General features: G+C 44.1%; 1 protein-coding gene across 19 annotated transcripts in view; it reads left to right on the forward strand.

The window, feature by feature from the left end:
• Positions 1-26,499, forward strand: part of ZBTB20 (zinc finger and BTB domain containing 20) — a 666,697-nt gene that overhangs the window by 602,799 nt on the left and 37,399 nt on the right. For all 19 annotated transcript variants that reach the window (XM_045001306.1, XM_045001342.1, XM_045001323.1 and 16 more), the window contains 2 exons: positions 13,915-14,016; positions 22,593-22,780. In XM_045001306.1, the coding sequence (XP_044857241.1) occupies positions 13,952-14,016; positions 22,593-22,780 (253 nt within the window). In that variant the 5' untranslated portion in view covers positions 13,915-13,951. The remainder of the gene's footprint in view (positions 1-13,914; positions 14,017-22,592; positions 22,781-26,499) is intronic.

Consider the following 26,499-nt stretch of genomic DNA (forward strand, 5'->3'; position numbering starts at 1 on the left):
TTGTTTTGGAGAGGTGCTGAAAAGTTTGCAAGCATAGCAATAAACTGAACCAGTTTGTGAAGAATAGACCAGCCATTCTCTCTGATGCTTGCATTGTTTTTGTTCTGCCTCAAAAATAATGTCCTTTCAGACTTCGTTTGACATCTCCATGATGTTGAACAGATTTGGAGAAATCACCAATATTTTGACAGGGTTCCTTGGCAATGAAATGTTCATGAAGCTCATCTGTCATAACTAGCCAAAGCAGTGGAGGGGATGGATACATTACTGTTACCATGTTAATTCCTAGTCATTTTCTTGGTCCCTAATGGGTGCAGTGATGGCAACTCATTTCAGTGGCAGGGGCATTGGTTATGATGATGTTTTCTGGGAATGGACTCACCTTTATTCTTTGCTGACTGAAATTGCACGACAATGTAATTCTGTCCAAATGTTTTTCTTGGTGACTAAGCAGCTGCCCTCATGCTGCATTGGCCATCTTCGATGACTGCTGCTGCTTGTGGCTTCAAAAAACTTCTGAAAGGCAGCTTGTTCTCTTCTTTAATTCTTCCTCTATCTATGACCTTGTTCTCCTTTTTTTAACTCCTAACTCATACATCTGATTAATTGTAACCTGTAGTAAGTACAAGGCTGTGTCTTAGTGTTGTACTCTCGGCACATGAATGTATGGCCTGTTTCCGAGCTCACGCTGGTTTTAGTCTTAGAAGTAGTACATCTATATCTTAGGACAGCACCCAGAGTCCCTAGTCAAGATTGGGGCTCCACTGTGATGAGTGCTATACTAATATAGGTATGAAACAGTCCCTACCCCAGAGGCTGAACGCAGGTGTAACTCAATTCACCATGGGAGAGTTCTTCCTTATTTCCATCTGCGCAAGTGAAACCAGAATCAGGCCTCAAATATTTGTCTCACTTATGTCTGAATTAGCTGGGGGTTCGTCAAGCTTGGTATTGAGTGAGGAAAAGACAGGCAGGACCAGGGTAACACTAAAAAGCCAAGTGGCTGCGTTTATTTAGGGGATAATTACAACTTGGGCTGGGGGAGTAGGCAACTTTGGCTGGGATGGTATCAAAAGTACAAACACACCCCAAAACACAGTAATAATACACTTTATACTGCTCACCACACCACACCAAATAGGCAGACACACCAATCACACAGATAGGAATCGGGTTCGTCAGGGCGATGCCCGGTGCAAACACAGAAAAGAGACCCACGGGCCACTGCCTCGGCCACCCTTGCTTTCACACAGAGGGTAAACCCAGAGTGTGGTGCGGCTGCAGCTGGGCAGATTCCACTCACTCAGACCGCGGGGACTGGACCCCCTTGGTCAGCTACCCTCTAAGTAGAGGCAGCTCCCAAGTTAAACACACACACACACTGGACACAGACAGAGCAGTGATTCAAACACATAAAGCAGTTGGCAATTAACAATTTAATAACAGCTAGAACTATTATACAAGCTAGCTAAGCAATTATGCAATTCTGAGCTCACTAATACAATCCTGATATCCTGAGTAGATATTTGGTACCAAGTTAGGGAGGGGAACAAATAAAAGGCTAGATAAGCTAACTGTCAGATATCAAAAAGCAAATACCGCACTCCAGGCGCAGCTGACCAGCAGAACAGACACCAGAAGCATGACGAGCAGACAGGGATCGGGTCCAAACGACAACGAATCCAAACGATACGACACGAGTGCACTTTACCGGGAGGAGACCCTGGCCGAACGAGTGATCAGGTCCTTCAGCTAACACGCGGATGCTCCACACAAATTTTGGGGGGAAACCTAGTTTTATAGAAGGGTCTCACTCCCTCGTGTCAGCATCTGATTGGCTCCCTGGTCCCTCCTCCCTTCAGGTTTCGAGCTGTTGCCACCCCACGTCGGAAGGCTTTGCACACGGCACACTGGAGTTGACGAGTAAACAAACCTGACCCTTAGATGACTGGGTCCAAAAAAGAGCAGGAAAATGAGTCTCTGGGCAGAATTAACCTGACCTCCAGACGACCGACCCAAAAAAAACAGGTTGCTGGGCAGAATCAGGCCTCCACACACAGAACTAGCCTGACCTTTAGATGGCCCAGCAGGAGAGAAAAAAAACAAAAACACAGGAGAGCATACACAGCTAGTGTTGCTGGGCAGGATTGAGTCTCTGCCCTCTCTTATACAACAGGAACCTGGTCCAAAATGGAGGCTGCCTTGTCCTTTTAACAGGACAAGATGGCCATGGACCGACAAGTGGCCATACATAGCCATAACTATGAATCGGATTGCGACATGCCCCCGTGGCCGATTGGCGGTCCATCACGGGAGGGTCAGCTTACACCTAGGAGGGAACGAACCTAGGGAACATAAGGGAAAACCGAATTCAAGCGGAAAGCTCAGAGCCCGACTGGTCGTCAGCTGACGTAGTGCACAGTCTGGATAGGGAGTGCTGACACAGCTCTGTTAATTAGTGCTTTGGTACATGCAAGGCTTAAGCAGAAAATAACAATAATTACTGCTGCTGCAATTAACCAATATTTTAAGGATTGTGCCCATTGTCCAAGTCCCCAGCCTGACAAGGTTGTTTGCCACCAGTCCCAGGATTGACGCTCCTCACGGATGCGGACCGCCAGGGACGACAGCTGCTGGGTAATGGCAGAGACATTGTTCCAGCCAGGACGGTCTGGAGACATGGAGGGTACATCACTTGACTTGGTGGCCAAAAGTGTCTGATGAGCGTAAGCCACAGTTTGGTTAAGTAGAGGGTTTGGATGGGGATGGCGCCGCTGTGAACAAACCTGGAATGAAAAAGGGGGAGAATAGGACAAGCCCTAGGGCAGGTCCTGTTATGATGTGGGCCGGCCGACTTTCTGACTGGCCAGCGATGCCCAGGTTTGAAGAGTCAGGGTCGTGGGGCTTCGTGGCATACAAGGGGTTGGGACGCAAGACGGGTCGCCTGGCCTAGATGTTATTAGGGCAGATACCCATACCCGCATCCTGGAAAAACAAAAGGGGGAAAAGGAACAACTGGCTCTCAAAGTGGAGGCGGCTCTGGAGCAATATATTTATGCCACCCCAACGCTACAGCCAGAAGCTTTTGCGACATAGAGCTTACCCTGCAAACAGTGTTTTTGCTAGGCTCCCCGCTATTGGTCTTAGGAGCCCGGGGCTTGCCCCCGTGGGGTGCAGTGCCCGCAGCCACCGCAGGCGGTTGGGGCCCAGGCCACATCAGGCGATCCATAGCCTGAAACAACGCGGTTACCGGCCGCCCCTGGAACCCCCGCATCCACAGCAGCGTGCTAGTGTCCCCCAGAGGGCTGCTATCAAGGGCCACGTCTATCCCCTGCTCCTGGATGGGAATAGCAGCTGGATCAGTAACATAGCAATAAGCTTCAAATGACCGAAGCTGTTGCTGTGCCAGTGTTAAGCCTAGGGGGTTTTGTGCAGGCTCCCACCAAATAAGAGATGCCCCTGCGATGGTAAAAATGAGATCGCGTGGGGTAGTGATCCCGCTGGGAGGTAGCTGAAAAGCTACAGCACTATTTTGAATCTGAAGGAAAGCAGCTGCTGGCACGGAGATTGGCCAGACAGGAGCAGCTAACAGTACCCCTCGGCCCGTTCCCCTTGACCAGGCAGCACTCCGGGAAATAAGGGTTGCCTCCTCCTGATCAATAAGTTCCTGACTATATTCTAAAATAAGCCGTCCTAACCAGGTGAATACAGGTTCGTTTGGTCCCCGCCCTGTGTCCTTGATAAACTCCTTCATCTCAGCCTTGCTGCGTGTACGCCACTCAAAAACGACATTCTGTGCCCCTGTGGGGTCCACCTTAGTCCGAGTGATTTGTACTGGCATAGCTTCGGCAGGATTAAGAGCTACCTTTTCGGGGGTCAATGATGGCAGGGTCGGGTACAAACTAGGCGCTGTTGGATATGGTGGAGGGAAGGGTTCGGGGGTTTTAGGAGTTGGCAGAGAGGGAGGAGATGGGGTTGCAGGTAGGGATTGGGTTGTACCGGGATCCTCAGGGGTATCAGCCATCTCCCGAGCAGTGGACGCCAGAGCCCCCATAACAACGGTCAATTTGTCCAGAGCCAGACCTAAAATCTTGTGATAGGTACTGGCAACGATCTTAGATTTGTACTGGTCAGGGAGGAGCTTTCTGGACTTTTTCCCTTCCTCTAACTCCTGCACTAGCTGGACTACCAATTCATGTGCAGGGCCCCCACTTGGGAGTCTCGGGGGAGTAACAGTTGATGGACAAGTGCCCCCGGCTGCTTTTAAAATCCTTCGGGCACCTTTCCACAGCTGGACTGGATCAGTCCCAGCGCCGGCTTCCCCTGCCTTAATGCACGTTGGCCGGTCACTGGCCTCCGTGGGGGTTAACCGCAGACCCATGTGGCATGTCAGGAGACAGCCTGCAGCACCAACAGTCAAGCTAGCAGCATAGGTTCGGCTCAGGTGGCCCTCCCCAATAATACAATTCCAGCCAATGGCCTCTGCCTCCCCCCGATCAAGTAAAACATGGTGTTGAAAATGATTAAGTTCGTCCTCTGGGGTTTTGCCGGTGACCCTGGTTCGCCACGGACAAGCAAACTGTACAGACAACCGGGAAGGATTTTCCTCACTCAATCCTGTTCGTGACGCCATGTCTGAATTAGCTGGGGGTTCGTCAAGCTTGGTATTGAGTGAGGAAAAGACAGGCAGGACCAGGGTAACACTAAAAAGCCAAGTGGCTGCGTTTATTTAGGGGATAATTACAACTTGGGCTGGGGGAGTAGGCAACTTTGGCTGGGATGGTATCAAAAGTACAAACACACCCCAAAACACAGTAATAATACACTTTATACTGCTCACCACACCACACCAAATAGGCAGACACACCAATCACACAGATAGGAATCGGGTTCGTCAGGGCGATGCCCGGTGCAAACACAGAAAAGAGACCCACGGGCCACTGCCTCGGCCACCCTTGCTTTCACACAGAGGGTAAACCCAGAGTGTGGTGCGGCTGCAGCTGGGCAGATTCCACTCACTCAGACCGCGGGGACTGGACCCCCTTGGTCAGCTACCCTCTAAGTAGAGGCAGCTCCCAAGTTAAACACACACACACACTGGACACAGACAGAGCAGTGATTCAAACACATAAAGCAGTTGGCAATTAACAATTTAATAACAGCTAGAACTATTATACAAGCTAGCTAAGCAATTATGCAATTCTGAGCTCACTAATACAATCCTGATATCCTGAGTAGATATTTGGTACCAAGTTAGGGAGGGGAACAAATAAAAGGCTAGATAAGCTAACTGTCAGATATCAAAAAGCAAATACCGCACTCCAGGCGCAGCTGACCAGCAGAACAGACACCAGAAGCATGACGAGCAGACAGGGATCGGGTCCAAACGACAACGAATCCAAACGATACGACACGAGTGCACTTTACCGGGAGGAGACCCTGGCCGAACGAGTGATCAGGTCCTTCAGCTAACACGCGGATGCTCCACACAAATTTTGGGGGGAAACCTAGTTTTATAGAAGGGTCTCACTCCCTCGTGTCAGCATCTGATTGGCTCCCTGGTCCCTCCTCCCTTCAGGTTTCGAGCTGTTGCCACCCCACGTCGGAAGGCTTTGCACACGGCACACTGGAGTTGACGAGTAAACAAACCTGACCCTTAGATGACTGGGTCCAAAAAAGAGCAGGAAAATGAGTCTCTGGGCAGAATTAACCTGACCTCCAGACGACCGACCCAAAAAAAACAGGTTGCTGGGCAGAATCAGGCCTCCACACACAGAACTAGCCTGACCTTTAGATGGCCCAGCAGGAGAGAAAAAAACCAAAAACACAGGAGAGCATACACAGCTAGTGTTGCTGGGCAGGATTGAGTCTCTGCCCTCTCTTATACAACAGGAACCTGGTCCAAAATGGAGGCTGCCTTGTCCTTTTAACAGGACAAGATGGCCATGGACCGACAAGTGGCCATACATAGCCATAACTATGAATCGGATTGCGACAACTTACTCATGTCTGACTTCTATAGGATGATAAGAAATGTTTACACACTGTAATTTTGTGAGGCACTCAAATACAATAATGATGGACACTTTATAAGAATGTAGACAGGCAGAATTGGATGTAATATAATGTATTTTCAAAATTTGGATAAGATATTTCAAAAATGTAGTACAGGAAAATATATACATTATATATTAGCCATACCATGTTTGTGTGACTGTGAGAGTGTTTTTCTTATCTATGCCTGTGCATAAATCTGGACTTGATGAGATCTTTCTTAACAGCAAATAGCCAGGTCTTCTGTTTTATATCTTAAATGAAACCTCTCCAGTACCTGCTAGCACAATGCTGGGCCAGTGGTGTTTGGGCTGACAAAATGAAGAGCAGCACATTGTGGCAGAAGGGATCACTTATACTCCGTGGGATTTTGGCACGATGGGGCTTGTTCTTTAGACCCCTGCTCTGAGACAGGGGAGACTTTGAACTGGAAACTCTCATTGCAAAAGGGAAAGGAATATCAGATGCTGACCGTGAACACTACTTAAGAGTCAATCCAATCAGTGACAGAGGAGCACAAAAATTCACAAGAGCCCCTTGATAAATCCTCCTCTCCAGCCTGCTAGTTCTCCAGGAACTGACAATTCAATGTATTATGATGGGGTCTGGACGTTTTTTTTTAAATGCCAAATTCCAGCTTAAGCAAAGAATTAGGGCTTAAGCATGGTGAAATGTTACATTGTCAGATAAAAAAGGGGGGGGCGTGGCTAGGGAAAGAGAGAAATAGATACAGATAAGTAATAGAGATTTTGTATGACAAATACTGGGAACATGATGCAGCCTTTACTATAAACATGAATAGCTGTTCCAGATTTCGATAGGAACCCTTGGGATTTGAGGGAAAGTATTTCTCTCCAGTACTTTTTACAAAGATGTATTTATGAGAAACTGGCCTTTACCAGACTAGAGCAGCATCCCAGTGCATCTCATTTAAATGGTTTATCTACAAATCCATAGAGGAATGATTGTCTGAGTTTCAGGACCACATGTCTGAAATAGATACACAATGCTTCTAGCAGGGCAGGGGAAAGGCAAGTTTCCCTTCAGTGGTGGTATTTATGAAAGCTCCATCTGCTATGAACAAACCACCAGGGCTTTGGAGCAGAGCCCAGAGCTGGAGCATGGAGCTGCTCCGGAGCAGTGGAGCTGCCTGTTTTTGCCTGGAGCTGGAGCGGAGCCGGAGCACAGCTCCAAAGCCCTGCAAACCACACTCTGATCTTCTTACAGGGTGCCCTGTGCTCCTGAGATTTCATTTTTTCTGAGGTGCAAGTTTGCACCTGTACAACAGAGGCACCTGTGTGCAGTAGTTTTAAAAAAGAGCCACTTTGGCTTAACAACCATGTAAAAGAAGCAGTGAGAGATAAAAAGGCATCTTTTAAAAAGTGGAAGTCAAATCCTAGTGAGGTCAATAGAAAGGAGCATAAACACTGCCAAAATTAAGTGTAAAAATGTAATAAGAATGTAAAAAGGAGTTTAAAGAATGGCTAGCCAAAAACTACAAAAGTAATAACAAAATGTTTTTTAAGTACATCAGAAGCAGGAAGCCTGCTAAACAACCAGTGGGGCCCCTGGACAATCATGATACAAAAGGAGCACTTAAAGATGATAAAGTCATTGCAGAGAAACTAAATGAATTCTTCATGACTGAGGATGTTAGGGAGATTCCCAAACCTGAGCCGTCCTTTGTAGGTGACAAATCTGAGGAATTGTCACAGATTGAAGCGTCATTAGAGGAGGTTTTGGAATTAATTGATAAATTTACCAGTAACAAGTCACCGGGACCAGATGGCATTCACCCAAGAGTTTTGAAAGAACTCAAATGTGAAATTGCAGAACTATTAACTGTGGTTTGTAACCTGTCCTTTAAATTGGCTTCTGTACCCAGATAGCTGGAAGATAGCTAATGTAACACCAGTATTTAAAAAGGGCTCTAGAGGTGATCCCGGCAATTACAGACCGGTAAGTCTAATGTCAGTACTGGGCAAATTAGGTGAAACAATAGTAAAGAATAAAATTGTCAGACACATAGAAGAACATAACTTGTTGGGCAAAAGTCAACACGGTTTCTGTAAAGGGAAATCATGTCTTACTAATCTATTAGAGTTCTTTGAAGTGATCAACAAACATGTGGATAAGGGGGATCCAGTGGACATAGTGGACTTAGATTTCCAGAAAGCCTTTGACAAGGTCCCTCACCAAAGGCTCTTATGTAAATTAAGTTGTCATGGGATAAGAGGGACGATCCTTTCATGGATTGAGAACTGGTTAAAAGACAGGGAACAAAGGGTAGGAATAAATGGTAAATTTTCAGACTGGAGAGGGGTAACTAGTGGTGTTCCCCAAAGGTCAGTCCTAGGACCAATCCTATTCAACTTTTTCATAAATGATCTGGAGAAAGGGGTAAACAGTGAGGTGGCAAAGTTTGCAGATGATACTAAACTACTCAAGATAGTTAAGACCAAAGCAGACTGTGAAGAACTTCAAAAAGATCTCACAAAACTAAGTGATTGGGCAACAAAATGGCAAATGAAATGTAATATGGATAAATGTAAAGTAATGCACATTGGAAAAAATAACCCCAACTATACATACAATATGATGGGGGCTAATTTAGCTACAACAAATCAGGAAAAAGATCTTGCAGTCATCATGGATAGTTCTCTGAAGACGTCCACACAGTGTGCAGAGACGGTCAAAAAAGCAAACAGGAAGTTAGGAATCATTCAAAAAGGGATAGAGAATAAGATGGAGAATATCTTATTGCCCTTATATAAATCCATGGTACGCCCACATCTTGAATACTGTGTACAGATGTGGTCTCCTCATCTCAAAAAAGATATACTGGCACTAGAAAAGGTTCAGAGAAGGGCAACTAAAATGATTAGAGGTTTGGAATGGGTCCCATATGAGGAGAGATTAAAGAGCCTAGGACTTTTCAGCTTGGAAAAGAGGAGACCTAAGGGGTGATATGATAGAGTTATATAAAATCATGAGTGATGTGGAGAAAGTGAATAAGGAAAAGTTATTTACTTGTTCCCATAATATAAAAACTAGGGGCCACCAAATGAAATTAGGCAGCAGGTTTAAAACAAATAAAAGGAAGTTCTTCTTCACACAGCGCACAGTCAACCTGTGGAACTCCTTGCCTGAGGAGGTTGTGAAGGCTAGGACTATAACAGGGTTCAAAAGAGAACTGGATAAATTCATGGAGGTTAAGTCCATTAAAGGCTATTAGCTGGGATGAGTAAGTAATGGTGTCCCTAGCCTCTGTTTGTCAGAGGATGGAGATGGATGGCAGGAGAGAGATCATTTGACCATTACCTCTTAGGTTCACTCCCTCTGGGGCACCTGGCACTGGCCACTGTCGGCAGACAGGATACTGGGCTAGATGGACCTTTGGTCTGACCCAGTATGGCCGTTCTTATGAATACACACAGAGACAGAATTCTGTCTTCCTCTCCCTCCTGGGTGTAAAGCAGCACAGCTGGTTATCTACTGACTGCTAGGAAGAAGGCCCAGCTTCTACACTGATGTCTGCAGTCAGGGTGCATATCATCCCATTACAAAGGATCAGTAAAGTGCACCTAGAATCATTCATTTGTGCCACTAGACAGCTCTTGAACCTGATATTCTGGATGGCACCATCTCCTTGCAGATGCTTGAAGAATTTCACCCAAATATGTTTCTGAGTGTCTCCAGTTCCAAAAAGTAATAATGACAAAGACCAAAACTATACTTGGCATAGACAACCCAGATTTAAAATATCTCTCTGATGAAGAAAGTGGCTGTAAAAATGGTCCCTTCTTATTCAAGAGATCTACCCTGTGTGTGTTCAGAATCCGATCTGCTCCTTTTAATGACATAAACAAGTTCTTACTGCCATTTAGTCCTGCAGAACCAATACCACATGAGGACAGCAAGTGGGATTATTTGCTGCCTCACACATCATCAACAAACCAGTTTGCTGGGGGTGATATACAAGGCAGAAAGAAACAAAGATTTGCAGATCCCAGTGCAGGTTTGTAGCACTGGCAATCTCAAAAATCAGCTTTTCACTACAAAATTGAGCCCATTTGACCATGTATCACTGAGAGAGAATAACTCCAGATCTGGACATCAGGTGTTGAATCCCTGCACAGAAATGCAGAGCTGTTTTGCTGACTGACCATGGCATCTAGATCATGTGAGTTTTATTAGCTCCAAGCAGGGAGTAGAAAAGGAATTGGCGGGTGTCTGAAGCAAAAGGAACTAGAGTTAGGGACAGAGAAAGAGGTGTCCTTCAAGAAACAACCCCTGGAAGCAGCCAGGTTCAGGTCCAAGAACTGGCAGGAAGCTTATGTTTGCTGCTATTTAAGTTAACAAGAAAGGAAACCACAAGAAAGTGGATACATCTAGATTATTTTGTTTGTGTGTACTGTGTTAGGAGCAAAGTAGGAACATCAATGCTTATGTGAAATTTAAATAATAGGCTTTGACTGATCATTTCTGATCAATGGTGCTGATTAAAGAACAACTCACGTAAGGTAGCAAACAAAGAAGGGTGAAGACACAAATTACAGATGGGGAAAGAGGAGGATTAGAGCATCAGGATGTGGAGTTATGGTAAGGGAGCCCATTAATCATCAGCACTGTTATAAAGGATCACATTTTGTGCTGACTTTATGCCCCTTGCAACTCTACTGAAGCCAACACAGAAATTGACCTAAAGTGCACCTCTTAAATCACAATCTGAAGTACCTCACTGCTATCATAAATGAACCTTCTTTAATACAAATAATGAAATGATTAATGTGTCTTCCTCCCTCTAAAATACTAAATAAGACTTGGGTGGGTTGGAATACATGTAAATATATATAGAAATATGTATAAAATACCCAAGTTAGTAACATTAATGGAAAGTTTTTAACTAATACTTTGTACTTCCATAGTGCATTCATGGAAGAAACTCAGTGTCTTCAAAATCTTAATTAAGCCTCGCAGCAACCCTGTGGAGTAGATGTTAATATTCTTGTTTTATAGCAGAAGGAACCAAGGTGCTGAGGGGCTATGTGACTTTCCAAAACTCACACAGTGAATCAGTGGCAGAATCACAGAGAGAACCTAGGAATCCTGACATCCAGTCCCCTGCTTCCTTACTGTTATTTGTGAAAGATGTTTTATTTTTTGCCTAATGTTCTCATGCTCCAAAATCCATGTCATCTGTTAGCCTTCCCATCTGGCTCAAGACCCCTTTCCTAGAGTGTTTCTGGATGCTGCTTTCCCCACCGTGTTCTCCCCCCCCCCCACTCCCCCGGTCTGATCAACCTTCAGTTTCATTGATTTTATATTTTAAATGAAATCATCTGTGTCATGTATGTTTTTAATATTAAATGAAAACAGCCAAGCTGTTCAGGACATACAAGAAGCTCTGAAGAAAGGAACAATGAAGCTGGCTAAGTGTTCTGGGACTTACAATCTTCTTCATGCTCTTCACTCAGAGTGGGTTTTTTCAAAAGTACCTAAGGGAGTAAGGCTCTTAAATCCAGTTGACTTTCGATGGGAGTTCAATACCTGATTCCCATATGTGATTGTGAACAGCCCATCCCCAACATCCTTTCTTCCTGCCACACTTGGTTATGAACCACAGAGTGAGTGTTGGCCACACCAATAGAACGAAGGATTGATTAGATTAGTGTCCCAAACACCAGAGGCACAACAAATGACACAGAAAGAAAGAGGTTTCAGAGTAGCAGTCGTGTTAGTCTGTATCCGCAAAAAGAACAGGAGTACACAAGTACTCCTGTTCTTTTTGTAGAAAGAAAGAGGTGTAACAAAATACATATGGCTAACTCTGTCCCTCCTTAGTCTTGACTTATGTGAAACTTCTAGTCAATAGACATTTTGTCTGACTGAAAAAGGACTGGGGGCCTGATCCTTTGGTCTTTCTGCCTGAAAATCTACTGTGGAAGTTAAGCATGCAGATAAACTGTAGGACTGGATCCTCTGTAAGGACTTCAGGATTTAGACTATAGAAAGGTGGGGAGAGGAGCAGAATAAAAGACAGAATGACATGGATGAAATGTACATAGGAAGCAAGGTCGAAATTAATAGAAGGGGAGATAAGGGGTGTATGGAAAACAAGGTAAGCAGGGAGAAGGATTGAAAGGAAATCTTATGCTAAATGTTAGCAATGAAGTCTAAAACTGTGCACATATTGGGCATCATTACACCCTTGAAATTCAACCCTTGATGTTTGTCACTCTGGTTTGTGAACCCTTCAAGCAAATCAGGAGCTGACTTACGGCTCCACTCCAAATACAAGTGAAACTCGGTGATTCTGAATAAGTTTTGTACTGATCTTTCAAATTTGTTTAAATATGAAATTCAAAACAAACTTTGGGGAGGGCTGTGTGTCTACAAAAACTGGAACCTCAGAGAAAATGTGTGCTTGAGCCCCTGTGAAGTGTAACTGCCAAGTGGTGCATCGTGTGTCTGTTTATACAGATCCAGCTTGCCATTAGCCATCATTATTACAAAAGGTGCACATTAAACTGATCCTGAAAGTATACTTTGTGAAATGCAGTATTACAGTGTCATCTAAAGTGCACTGAGAGAATACTTAATTGTGTTGGTAGGCACTCATTCCAATGTGTCTGCTATATTGATTAGTGGTTTTGAATATTACTGTGATGAGTTTCCTAGCATACATTCTGACCTGCTCAGTAATGTTAATTACCTGTGAAATAACAGTGACACTTTGTATCATTTTTGTTCACCTGTGGGTTTGTTTGATTTTGTTGATAAAGCAAATATTCATTTTTCTTCACTGATCCTACTGAAAATCCTGTATTCATGCGAGTAGGACCATTGGCTTCAGTGTGGGCAGGATTGGAGACACTGATGTCCATGGAGCTACTTGCATGAGTAAAGTGAGCAGGATTAACTTGTCATCTGCATGTTGGTTTAAGATACACTTCCATCCTCCACAGCCAACTACCAAAGGATTATAGTAGTTAGAGAAAGAGAAGTCCTATTAGTCTAGTGATGGATTCAATTGCAAAACGTTTAAAAAATCTCAATATTTTGTAGAGTCCAGAGATTTGGTTTAGCCAGTTATAAAAGCAGGAACCATTGCAAAAGTCCGGTCTGGATGCTGAATTCCCCCTTCTACCAAATATCAAGGATGCTTGGTTCTGAAGGGTTTTTATGGGGCCTATTCTGTTTTAGACCATTGAGTTTACCCCCTCCTCTGGGCAGGATATGGCCTCCAGAGAAGATATTTCAGACATAAAACTGCTACTAAGGTTAGCTGAAAGACTGAGAATAAATTATCTCCCTGGTTGGTTTTTTCACTAAAGTAGCACCCGCTGGTGTCCAAATGAGGAAGTAGGTGGGGTTTCTGCCTTTGGACTGATGCACTTTTATTTTAGCCACTGTTTCTGTGATACAAAGAAAGCAGGAGGAGGAAGGCAGGTCCTTTTCCTTCCTTCACCTGTATTTTAGCTTAGAGGCAGCTCTGTCTGTCTTCTCCTCTGAGCAGAGTTAGATGACATGATGGGAAAAATTCTGGTGCCTTTTCTACACTACGGCGCCTGCTGTTGCTCAGTGCAGCTACAGTCAGAGCAGGCAACCTGCAAGAACAGGAAGGAATTCTATTGTGTGGCAGTTTGCTGCTTGATTCCCCCTATCTTACCTATGCAAAATAGTTTGGATGGTTAGGCCATGGAGACTAGGGACCGGAATCTATCCTTATTTATAGCTGGGGTTGCCTCACTCTGCCATATAGATGTGGAGAATACTGATTAACCTTGTAGCAAATTCTCTCACTCTTGATAAATTATTAACAGTTCCCCCGTCGTCTTTCCTTTTGTTTCTTTCCAGTACAGACACAGCCTCTCTCTGTCCCCTGCCCCAATGAATGTCTGCACTAGGGCCAAGGCTTGGAGTGATTTACCTGAAGAGTGACACCATTTGGAAACCACTGTAAGTAAATTTTATGTCCTACAAAAGACTTCTTGTTTCAGCAAAAAGGAAACAAAAAACAAAAACAAAAAACACTCAAAAACCTTCAACACCTGGCCATTGCTGGTGAACACGAGCTAAATTTTACATTACACATTTACCTGGGAAGTAAGTGGTAAAAAACACACCAGTAAAAAAGTTGGTAAGTATTGGCCTCATGTTGTAGTTCAGCAGTGGTTTGACCTCTGTGCATCTTCTAGCTGTGCACTGCTCTAGTAGGAGCCCCCTGCCTATTACTCAAGTTTAATGTGGTGTCTTCATGTCTCTCAGTGGAGTTTTGCCCTGTTTTTTATTAGATTTCTTTGTCTTTTGTAGAGTTACTAGTCTGATGTGATCAGTGCATATTATTTCTTGTTGCAGTTCCGTGCAATGCAGTTTGGTTTCCCTGCAGCTCATTCAAGTTTTGAGCTGCTCTTGTCAAGTCTCAATGATTCTTGTAGTTCTGTGTAATTCAGGTTGGGTCTCTGTGTGTCACTGTAGTTTTGCAGAAGCTTGGTTGGACTCTGTGCTTCTCAGTGAAGCCTCCTGATGTTCTCAATGGGTTTTCTGCCTCTTGTAGTTTCACAGTGCTCTGAAATGATCTCTTACCTGCTGCCCTAGAGGGCATAATCTTATAGTTTTAAACAGTAATGGACACCAGATCTCTGTTCCTCTTAATATAGTTGTTGGTTTGTTTTTTTGTTTGCTTGTTTTTTGCTGTTCTAGTGAAATTGACTTGATTCTCACTTGTAGCTTCCTGCTTCAATGCACAGGTTTTTGTGCCTCACATAGTTTTATCCTGCTCGGGTTGGATCCCAGTGCCATTTTGATCAAGTCTCCCTCCCTCCCATTCCAGTTTTGTGTTCTGTTCAGATTTCTCTGTCTCTTGTAACTTTTTATGGTGCTGCTGTCAGAATTCTGTGTATCTTTCCATCTTAGTTTTGCGGTCAGGTATCTGGTCAGACTTCTGTGCTTCTCTCGGGGTGGGTTGGTTGGTTGATTTTTAACTGAACATGCTCGTATCTCTGTCTTACGGTAAGAAATCTCTGTAGTCAGTTTCTAACCACACATCGCATATTGTCAATGTCACATCGGAGAGAGGGTCAGGACTCACAGTGAGAAGCACTGAGATTAGGAGTGGTGTGAGTATCATACATGCAGGCGGGAGATGAACGTGTAGTAAAACACTCAAAAAATATTGCTTAAAAATTCTGAAGAATACCTTGCTCTCTCTTACATTTTTAAAACAGATGCCTCGATTTATATATATACTGTGTGCACTAATTATGTTAAAGCCAAATTATGACTCAAAAAGCCAGTGGAATGCTTGCTTGGGTACCACAGATGCTGCTCTCAGGGGGCAGTGGCTGGAGGGGGAGACATTATGCCTCTGTTAGGCGTAACACTTGGAATGTGGAGGACGGAAATTCAGTCAGTAGCAGTCTTTGTTACATCATTAGCAATCCCCTGGCATTGTCCTCCAATCACTAGCTGGTATTCCACGGAGCGAGCAGGGCTTGACCATGATCCAGCCCATCCAGACACACTCCTTAGGGCTGCTAGCAGTGCTAACATATCCTGGACTATGCGGAGGGTCACCTGGAGCCACGTGCCCCCTCCCCCCCTCAGATTTCTGCTAGGGTTTATTTGCTCTGCCTTGAACCCCGCTGCATACCACCAAAACCTTTAAATTGTGCCCCCCAGCCCCAACTATCAACAGTTATGTGGCATCTCTGCTTGACCCCTTGTGCTTCAGGAGTGCAAATGGCCTTATTATGACTGCCTCCTTTACAGATGCACTGGGGAAGCCAGGGCTCATTCTAACCTTTTTGTCACCTCCCATTCCCAGTGCATTCACACAGGAGCAATCATAATTTGACCATTAAATAATAATTCAGCTTTGTATTTCTCACTGAAAAGCTTTGCTCTACAGAATGTGGCAGGCACCTGCTCTGTGTTTTCTCTGCTGCCATAGCACCCCAGCCCTGCCCGCAAATAAGTCCCTTTTCTAGAGGCTGGAGATTCAGCCTCCACCTTTACCAGCTCACCGCCTCCCCATGCTAACAGATGCTGATCTGAAGGGCCCTAGGCATCTTGGTTACCTTTGGGCTCACCTATACCTTGCTCATTTAGCTGTTTGATAGTGTGCTGTGCTCTGTGATGGGGCTTAAGGAAGTAACTAGTAGAAACTCATAAAAAAAACCACTCAGCTGCCCTGTCTCATACAGTAATCCCAGATCACACCGAAGTGAAGAGTAACTAGGAGAAATTGAATCCTTTTAATAACCTACATCAGTTGAAATGGGCTTGACACGCTTCTAAAAGTGGAGAACCTCAGACACAGAGCATTTGGGTCCATTTCCAGAACTGGGATTTGGGCCGATGTCTGTTTCAAAGGGCCTCAAATGTTCGCTAACTGACATGTGGGAAATGCTAGAGCTGAGCAAACTGAATTGCCTGTCTGTGAGGGAGACCAGACCGAGAGGTTTGCTTGTTGTGACATGTTAATACATCTGGGGGAAATTAATCCCAAACACAGATAATTGTTGTGACGGTGAAACCTGGGGAGACATAACGTTTGAAAGAGACTGAGGAGGATTGCTGGACAGCAAATTGTGTGTGAGTTTGCAATGCAATATGGTAGCAAGAAAAATAAGTACAATTTTGGGTTTGAGAGGCATCCTGAAGTAAGGAGATTGGCCTCCCTGCCTGTATAGCTCTGAGTCTACCACACCCAATCAGTTCTGATCCATTCTGCCTTTAAAACAGACAGACAAAAAAATCTGTGTTACTCTACATTCAGTGCCTAAAATCATGTTGAAGCTGCATTATTATGAGATGTCAGGTTTCTAGACCTTTATGAAAGAATACTGCAGTGCTTATATACATAAAAGGGGGGATACTTCGTTACCAAAAAGATATTGGCACTTCGGAGGGATAAGAGGCTGGAGGGACTGATTTACAAGAGAAGTTTGAAAGACCTACTAAATAAGTACTGTTTGGTTACGTGATGACTAATACACGGCGGGGACTTGATAACAGTCTCTGGATATTTGAAGAGTATATAGCCAAGAAAGAAGGGGAAATATTTTAAGTGATGAATATCATGAAACACTTCCCAAGAGATGTATCTGGCTGTGGAAGAGTCTTCCAAAGGAATTGGGTAGAAGCCTCATTACAAGGGCCATTTAAAAGTAGACTGGATGAAACCATACTAAATGAACTCTAAGGAACAATCCTGCATTGACTAATTGAGTAAGATAAATAAGTTTTTGCCATGTCTAACTTCTAGGCTTCTATACATCAGGGCTATCTACCATAGTGTCCTTTTCCCCTAGTGTCTTGTCCCTGTTTTCCTTTATAATGAGGGTAAAGATGATGATGATGATGGTGCCTTGCGTGTTTTCAGACTCGGCTTCAACGACTGGAAGAGCTAATATAATAAACCACAGCCACATACAGAGAAAGAGCATGGTTCTCCCTGGAGATCAAACCTGGTACCACCCGCACCTGGGGCTTGATTCATAGCCTCATGAAACTGATTAACTCTGTTAGCTGGGAGTAAATAGGTTGTTACTAGAAGGAAACATGATCACATGTACTGAAGTAGTGCATTACACTGACACCCACAGGTGAAATTATGATGTGCTACTGCCAAGCACTGAAGCCAGCTCAGAGGAAGAATCTGGGAAGATGTACAAACTGTAATGATGTTGGAATACTCTATGGTCACTTAGAGAAGCTGCCCCTCCCACCAAACCCAAACCACAGCCATTGTTGTCTCCTTCTCCCATTGTTTATGCACCTGCCAAATCCAGCTGTTCCATTCCTTTTGACACAGCCAACCAGTGGTCACATGCTGAAGCTACTGACTGAGGTGAGACAGTGCTCCAATTTACCTCCTGGAATAAGGAGATATGAACACAGTGTGTAATGAACGGTTCAGGATTTGCTGCCTGTCCATAGCACTGACTTATAGGAGTCTAAGCTTGGGGATTGGAGAAATGAGGAGAGGACTATTCATAAGGCCTCAGTGGCTGTGCTCCTACATAGGCAGTTTCTGATCAAAGTGAGTGCCAAGCCTTTTTTCTAATAAGTTTTCTCTAAATTCTCCGTTAGCTTTGATGTTTCCCTTGCTTGAGCTTCCCTCCTCCTGCTGGTTCCTTCTCGTATGTTTAAGTTACTGAGGCCTGGTCTACACTAAAAAGGGGGTTCGAATTAGGGTACGCAAATTCAGCTACGTGAATAGCGTAGCTGAATTCGAAGTACCCTAATTCGAACTACTCACCCGTCCAGACGCGGTGGGGTCGAACTCCGCGGCTCCCCCGTCGACTCCACCACCGCCGTTTGCAGTGGTGGAGTACCGGAGTCGACCGCGGCGCTTCCGGAGTTCGAACTATCGCGTCTAGATCAGACGCGATAGTTCGAACTCCGAGAAGTCGGACTCACCGCGTCGACCCGGACGGTAAGTATAGACCTACCCTCAGATACAGGGAAAGCTCTCTGGTCAGTAAGAAAGGAGAGGAGTAATGCTGTGAACACTTATTTCCCTGGTGCCAAACAGCATCATTGCCTCCTTTCCCTTTCCAGTGACTACATGTAGTAGGGCCACAGCATTCTGATTTGGAATGGTTTCTGTTGTGGGGGCCTCCTGATAGTATACTGTCTCCCTTGAGAGCAACGGTAAGAAATAAACCCATTCAGAGAGGAAAGAGATTAGAGATGGGGGTAGAGGATGCTATCCATAATGTCACTGGGGCCACAGTCTATAGTGGATTACATCCACCCTGACTAAATTGGCCTTCAACACTGGTTCTCCACTTGTAAGGTAACTCCCTTCTCTTCATGTGCCAATATATATTTATGCCTGTATCTGTAATTTTCACTCCATGCATCTGAAGAAGTGGGGTTTTTTTACCCAGGAAAGCTTATGCCCAAATATATCTGTTAGTCTTTAAGGTACCACCGGACTCCTCGTTGTTTTTTAGCTTATAGTTGAAACATTTTCTAACCTGCCTCTGTACTTGATTCTGAGTGCTTGTGATGCAAGAGAAGTAGAAATTATTTAGCAATATGGCACTCAGGCTATTTCTTTACTGCAGAATTAACTCAAGTTATCTACACTTGAGTTAACTCCTCTCAAGTTAGCCTAGTCTGAGTGAGAGCAGCCACACTGCAAACTAATACTTGAGCTGCACAGAGTGGTTGGATTAGCAGCTCAGAGTGCTAGTGTTAGCAGCTGACGAATTGTACTAATATGAGCTGTTGCCTGTACTCCATGACGGGTCAGCCAACTCGAGTTAAAACCATCAACACACTCGAGTACAGGGTTTGTGTGTGAGGATGGGACATGAGTTAGGTGCAACACCTGAGTTGTAGCTCGGGTTAACTGCAGTGAAAACAAACCAAGGATGGGGATGTTCAGCCACTCCAACCACCCCGGCCCCCCAGATCCACTGCTGGCTGAACAAGAACTGGCATTGCCTGAAAGCTTCACAACAGTGCTATGAAAGAAGTGTGTGTGCGTACACATGTGCAGAGGGAGGAAGGTACTGGGAATGAGCGGAAGCGGGGGGATATTTCTCTACAGGCCCTAGGAAATGTGACAAGAGTTAGCCTGTGATAATGTTTGAAGTGCTCTCATGGACAAAAGGTATACTTTCGTTACTCAAGTTTCTAAAATACATTGTCGTGTGGCAATAGATTTTGTGGCTAGTGGTAGATTTTAGCAGCAGAATTGGTATCCAGATTTCAAGCATGCTGGAATTGGGTGAGGGGGACTGAGATGTTCAATTTATTTTTCAGACCTTTCTCTGTATGAAGTATACTTATAATATTTCAAAACTGTCTGATTTTCATGCAGTTCACAGTGATGCAGTTCTACCCTCAGTTATTTTAATACAAATTTGGAGTAACTCAACTGAAGCTAACAGAGTTACTTCAGATTGACTCTGGTGTAAGTAAGATCAGAATTTGGCCTATTATATTTTCAACATATTTTTAATATATGTTGTTCCCTACCATACAGTGTACAGGACGGAGTATTCTCCACTGCACTAAGCCTCTGATTTTGGGAAGGGCGGCTCCCCCAACATAAAATACACTAAAGCTGCCAGCACCACTGGGGTTAACAACAAATCTAACTCAGCCTCGATTCACCTAAAAATCCCATCTAAAATCCTAGACCAGCCTCTTTGGAAACAGAAACATGAGCAGTGGGAAGACCAAAATGTTTTTGTGCTTTTCATCCAATTTGGGAGGTCCAAGCAGAACTGACCAGCACAAGACAGGTGCCTGCAGCTATGTAGTTTTGGCCACTGAACCCGGTCACTCGAGCATGAGGAAACCTGGGGTGGTTGGCCTGGATTCTCCATGCCTCTGTGTGTGTGTGTGTGTGTGTGTGTGTGCGTGCACCCAGTTTTGCTTTGTGTCTCTTCATGCAGTGTCTGCCTTTTCTTTATTTCTTTTTCTTTTTCACATTTTCCTTCCTTTTTTCTATTGTTTTACTTTGGGTTTGGGTGCTCGGCTGGGTTTTATTGGGGGGGTGGGCTGAGGGGAGGCCTGTTTAACTTTTTTCACTTGAGCTTTCATTTTCCGGCTGAGGAGACACTTCATTGGAGTGTGTAATTTTAACACTTACAGCAAAGAATTTTAAAAAAAAAAAAAAAAAAAAAAAAAGGAGCTTGGCAGACTTAACCTCTGGCATGGTGACCAGGAGGAAGATTCCAGGGAGGTTTTGTCTCACTACAATGTAACCTGGAGCCAGGTGGTGCTCTGCTGCCCTCTGAAGGTGACCAGCTAGAACTGGCAGCCACCAAGGTTTGACAAGAGCTTCCACATGCTATGCCCTCAGATATGCCAGGCTTATATAATTCTTTTATATAACCGGAGACAATGTTCTCGATTAATGGCAAAGTGGCTTTACTCTCTGTTGCATGATAGATGCTCTTTCTTTCTTGTGTGTATCTCTTTCTCTTTCCCCCACCCTCCTTTTCTGGTGCTTGGACCCTAGAACAGGTTTTGTAAAATCTGTTAAAAAAAAATAAAAAGATAGGCAAGAGGCAGGACTATTTCTCAAAGATATGATTTTGCTGTCTTAATGAGCCTGTATCTTTGCAGGACACGTTGAGTGAGGATTTTGGTGGTGGAGATATAGGAGAAATCTGGTTGTGTTGTTTATTTGCATTTACCAGGGCAATAGGCACTTCAGAAGGGGCTGCTGACATAGCAACCATTCCAGCCATTTAAGGAATTACGGTGATGGATAGTCTACCGTTCATAGAATGGTTGCTGTGATGTGGGGAAACTGGATAAAACAACAAGAGAACCCTCAGAGCTTCTGTAACATAAATGGAGGGCTCCCTGGGTGAAAAATAATGCCTAGCCATTGTTGTAGAGAAAACATTTTAAGAAGGTTCCATTCTTCAACAGTTATTTGTGTTTTAAGTGGGCATCATTCTAGGCCGAAGAAGAGCTTTTGAAATCAGGCTTCATTAGGTTGTACCTATGAACAGCAGTAAGTGACACATCCTGCCATCATGGCAGGTAGTACCAGAATTGCTATGTTTACCCCTCGTAACTTTCTGCTCACTTCCATGAGCACTGCACCTGCCTGGATCCAGACATACAGTAGGGCAGCCAGTCTGCTGGCCAAAAGTTACAAGTCGTTGCTTCTCCAGGACAACGATTTTGCAGACTAAACACTGCAATTAGAGCTCCAGCTGTAACTTATTTCTATAAAGAGAGAGGTAGCATTTTCTAGGATTTAAAGCACAGAGCTCTGGGCTTTTTTCCTTTCTGTGACAGACTTGCTGTATGCCCCTGGGCAAATCACTTTCCCTCTTCACACCTCAGTTTTCCCACCTGTAAAATGAGGATAATAATGCTTACCCACCTCACGTGGGATTTCTGAGACTTCATTCTGGATGTTTCCAAAGTGCTTGGAGGTCCTGGATGGAGTGCACTAAAGAAGTATAAATATTAGACTTAGTAATTTTAAGGGAGGTAGAGGAAGCCAACATGCAGTATGGCTATTGCTGGTTGTGTAAGGCTCTAAATCTTATTGCTTCACCTGTATAAATGACCTCTGCCTCTCTAAATTACCCCCTTTCACCATCCTTGCCCCCTGCACCCATAATCTTCTTCACAAAGTACCAGCTTATACTTTCACGCTTCTTGAACTGGAAACATCAGTGTTTATTTGTTTTCCAGATACATTTGCTATATATTTCTGTATAACTTTCAATTCAGAGTGATGCAGCCTTGATTAATATTTGTCACATGTCGCTCAGACTGTGTAAAGCACTCAGACAGGTTTTAATTTATATGTAGTCAGTTGGGGCAGAATGGGGAGCTTCTGACTTGGTCTATATGCTTTAATGTGGCCATTGCATCAGAGTGGAAACAAGGAGCAGCTTGTTTCTAAACAAGAGGCATGGAGTCCTCCCTGCTACCTCCCTTTAAGAAGAAAAAAAGCAAGTTATCTTTAACAGATTCTAAAAATGCCTTTTCCCAAATACGCAGTTAGTCCCTTCAAAGGTTTCTTTGTTTATTTTCAGGAAGAAACCCAAGACAGCTGAAAACCAGAAGGCGTCTGAGGAGAATGAGATTACTCAGACGGGTGCAAGCAGCGCCAAGCCAGGCCTTCCCTGCCTGAACCTTGAAGCTGTTCCACCTCTGAGCCCAGCCCTCACCCACTCATCACAGTCACCAACAAACCTGCCCGCACACACAGGGTCATCTGACTGTGAGTACACCAATGTACTGACGAGTTGCTGGGAGCTACTGAAATACCATTCCACACCGTGAACCAGCTTTCCCAGCCTGATGTGTGCTGTTTCCATAATGTCATCAGCAAGGCCTCATCAGCCTTTCCCTCCTCCCTTTTTTTGGTCCACTTATCTTCAGAATATTTTCCAGGAAGTTTTCTGTGATAAGGTCGTGATTATTCAGTCAGCCTAAAAAAGCTAAGAGAGTTGCACAGATCAGGTATGCAGGGCTGGCCCAGATGGCTCCCCACCAGCTCCCTCTCTACCTAGGACTGGGGTTCCTCATCTTCATGTAGCTGTGTTTCTCCTCATCCCTGCTTGTCTTCTGACTGCAACCCCAACCCCAATCCAGGCCACAATGGAGGAGAGCAATTAGGGAATGCAAATCTCTAGCAGATGCAACAGGGCTTCTGGCAAAGAATGCTCTGTGAGGTGGATTGGGTTTAGCATGTTGGTGACCTGGAGGACTCAAGGCCCAGTGCAACCAGATAGGCCAGACGCCTTTGCTGTTGATATGTTTTCAGTGTATTAACTCAAATATGAGTCAGCACAGATTTCCTGGCCTTTTTAAAATGTTCTTTTCCATTTCATCCAGGACACCAAAAAAAAATTAAAAAACCAAAAAACCCCAAAACAAGGAAATGAGCAATTGGAACTCGATTTTGAAAAGGCAGAAATACACAGCAGATCTTCAATATATTGAAATTTTACAACCATCCCTTCACTGGGTTATGTCAGCCCTCACATTCATCATTTTTAAGGAATGTAGTTTACCTCTTTTGGAGTGTTTTTTTAAGATATTGTAAAATGAACAAGGGCGGAAAAAAAGTAAGACGAGGAAGCCAGCTTCCAAGAACTCAGAAACCAGATAAACTTTGTGAAGGTCAATACAAAGAAAATCTGGGCATGGCAGTAAAAATACCAGGTAAAAAATAAGATATAATTTTCTTTTTTTAATTTAAAGAACCTGCCTGAAGGCCAGTCTTGGAAGCAACCAAGTTATTGGGATAATTGCTGTCCAAATCACTTCAACGGCAATTCCTTCCTGCCACCTTCTGACTTTATTCATTATGAGCCTCTTCTTGAGATCTCAATTTGAATAGAACCAGTAAACAGCATCAGAAGGCTTCCCTAAAGCTGGCCCAGTGACCTGGTAAAGAGAAAGAGGCATGAGACAATGGAAAAGGAAGCACCATGCATTTTGGTGCAAAAGAAAATTCTCTTCAAATTTGAGATGCCTGTCACTGGATAAGACTGGGATTTGGGTTTGTTTTGTAAGGTGGTTGAAGCATTAGATCAGTGTACCAAGGTATCTGAATCTGTTACAGCAGGTTACATGAGTCCTTATTTATGTTACATGTATTTGGAAAAGAGATTTGAATTTATGGACAATATTTTCAAAATCAGATTTGGAACATGCACTCACTATTTTACATGTGCAATCACTTGTTCATGAAAAAACAACAAATATTTACAAGGTGATGTTCCCCAGAGTATCTGGGACCTCTCTACATGGCTCAGCTTAAGAGCAATTTTCTGAATATAGGTAGCAAATATACCACGACAGCCCGCTGCACCTCATCTTTAAAAGACAAAGATGAAGAAAGTTTAGGCAGTAGTTTGAATGCCAAGGGCTGAGGCAAGCAGTTAACAAAAAGTCTGGGCAAAGAGATGTATTATACAATGCTCTCTTAAGGGCTCCATCCTATATGGTGCTGTGTGCCATCAGCCCCCACTGAAGTCACATTGACTCTGCCCCGTGTAGGATTGGGTCTTAAATATTCCTATTCTTGGGCTTAGACATATTACCAGTGAGAGGAAATTCCTGACGCAAGGACTCTCAATCTAGAATGCATTGCTTCAAGCTCCCATCGCTTTCCCTGCTGGGAGAGATTAGTTTAAGCATTCCAGGCAAATGCAGGTGGAATGGCGGTTCAGAAGGAGAGGTGGTTTCTGAGATAGCTGAGTCCTAGTTCGTGTAGGGCTTTGCAGATAGCAGCCAGTACCTTGAATTCCCTTGGAGTTATACCAGACGTTAGAGTTCTAAATATCTCATGGTGTACATGCGGATGCTGGTGTACAGAGTGAAGAGTTGTGAAATGTGAAGAGTTTGCGTGTAAATTGCAGACACAGGCTAAGATCCTTCATTGAAAATCTGGCCCTATATGTTCATAAATAGTTACAAGGAAGCAATGAGGCTATTGTCAAATGGTGCACAGATTCCACACACTTTCCTAATTACCAAAAGAGCAAATGGTAATGGTTAGTAGGGGCCAAAACCTAAGACCATACTCCACTTTCTCCTCGGACAAAACTCCCCTTGGCTGCGATGTGTGTAGAGTGAATAAGGACTTCAGAACATGGCCCCATGTAAATAGGTTAGGTTTTCAAGAGTGTAGATAACACAGGAGCTGTTCAAACATCAGTGACTATGTAGACCTATGTTTTGGGAGTGCCAAAAGATAAGAACATTCCGGCAGAAAATTTCAACAAATGCTTAAGGCTATAATAAAAATAAAGCTTCGTTCAGACTCTGCTATATATATATATATATCTTAGCAGATGTGTCTAAACTCATAGGAATCCCACAGGAATGGTGCAGCTGAATCTCTTTGTGTCTATTGATAGTTAAAAGCATTATTCTTAGACACTGGAAGGGCAAAGACAGCCCATCTATGAAGGAATTTGTTACAGATAAGGGAAAGACAACACCTTAGCAAAGAGTTTCCATGGGACTGAAGAGCAGGTTGGATGATTATTGAAAAAAATGGGTGGTATGGGGTTTATGATTTAAGAGGACACAGAAAAGGGGGCTGGCCTGAAGGTAAATTGTCACAGTGAGTGTAAGTCCACGCAGGAAAGTAAGACAAGATAAAGAAGAAACATGGAACAGCAGTAGTAGGTGGAGGGGATGAAGGGATGCAGAGGTCATTTATTTTTAATTGGGGGCCAAGACAGTTCTTGTATATAGAAAGGAATGCACTTTTTAATCTCTGGCGATGGGCCTGAACCACAACCCTCTGTTCATATACCCCCACGTTTCATGCCTGTCCAGATCCAGATGTGGGCTTCACAGCATTGCAGACCAAGACAGAAACACTGAGCCAGGTTCTATTTGCATTTTTCTCTTAGTAAAATCTGACTTTCTTATTTTGATGGCTGTTTGCCTTTTAAACTCCACAGGGCCTTTAAGGGAAAGGAAGAGAGAGAGAGGCAAATACTCTTTGGGATTCCTAAACTCTACAGGGCACTGAGGTAGCAGGGAAGGAAACTCAGGATGGTATTTTTCCTGAGCAATCAATACACCTTCCTTGTGACTCAGTGGGGCTGTTTTGCCTAGTGCTAGTGTTGGGTTCTGTGAAGTTGCAGGTTAGTGGAATGTTGTCATTTCCAGTTTTTATGTTTTAATTTTTATATGTCCCCCCTCTGGGGTTCTGTAGTAGGAACAAGATGGATGTGTATCCTCCTGGCCTCCTGTCTCCTTCTCCTGGGCTTCACTGCTCAACTCTCCTATGGACTGCACTGGGACCTTAGAGCTCTGCACAGCACAGAGGAGATGCTGGGACACATTGTTAGAATGCACCTCAGGAGAGCCCCTGTCCTGTTCCCATTGGACTCCAGGGGAAAACTCCTGTTGACTTCCTTGGGTGCAGGGTCAGACAGCGTGTTCACATTAAGAGTTATCTCATCTATATTT

This window comes from Mauremys mutica, chromosome 1, assembly GCF_020497125.1.
Source record: "Mauremys mutica isolate MM-2020 ecotype Southern chromosome 1, ASM2049712v1, whole genome shotgun sequence".
Classification (NCBI taxonomy): Eukaryota; Metazoa; Chordata; order Testudines; family Geoemydidae; genus Mauremys; species Mauremys mutica.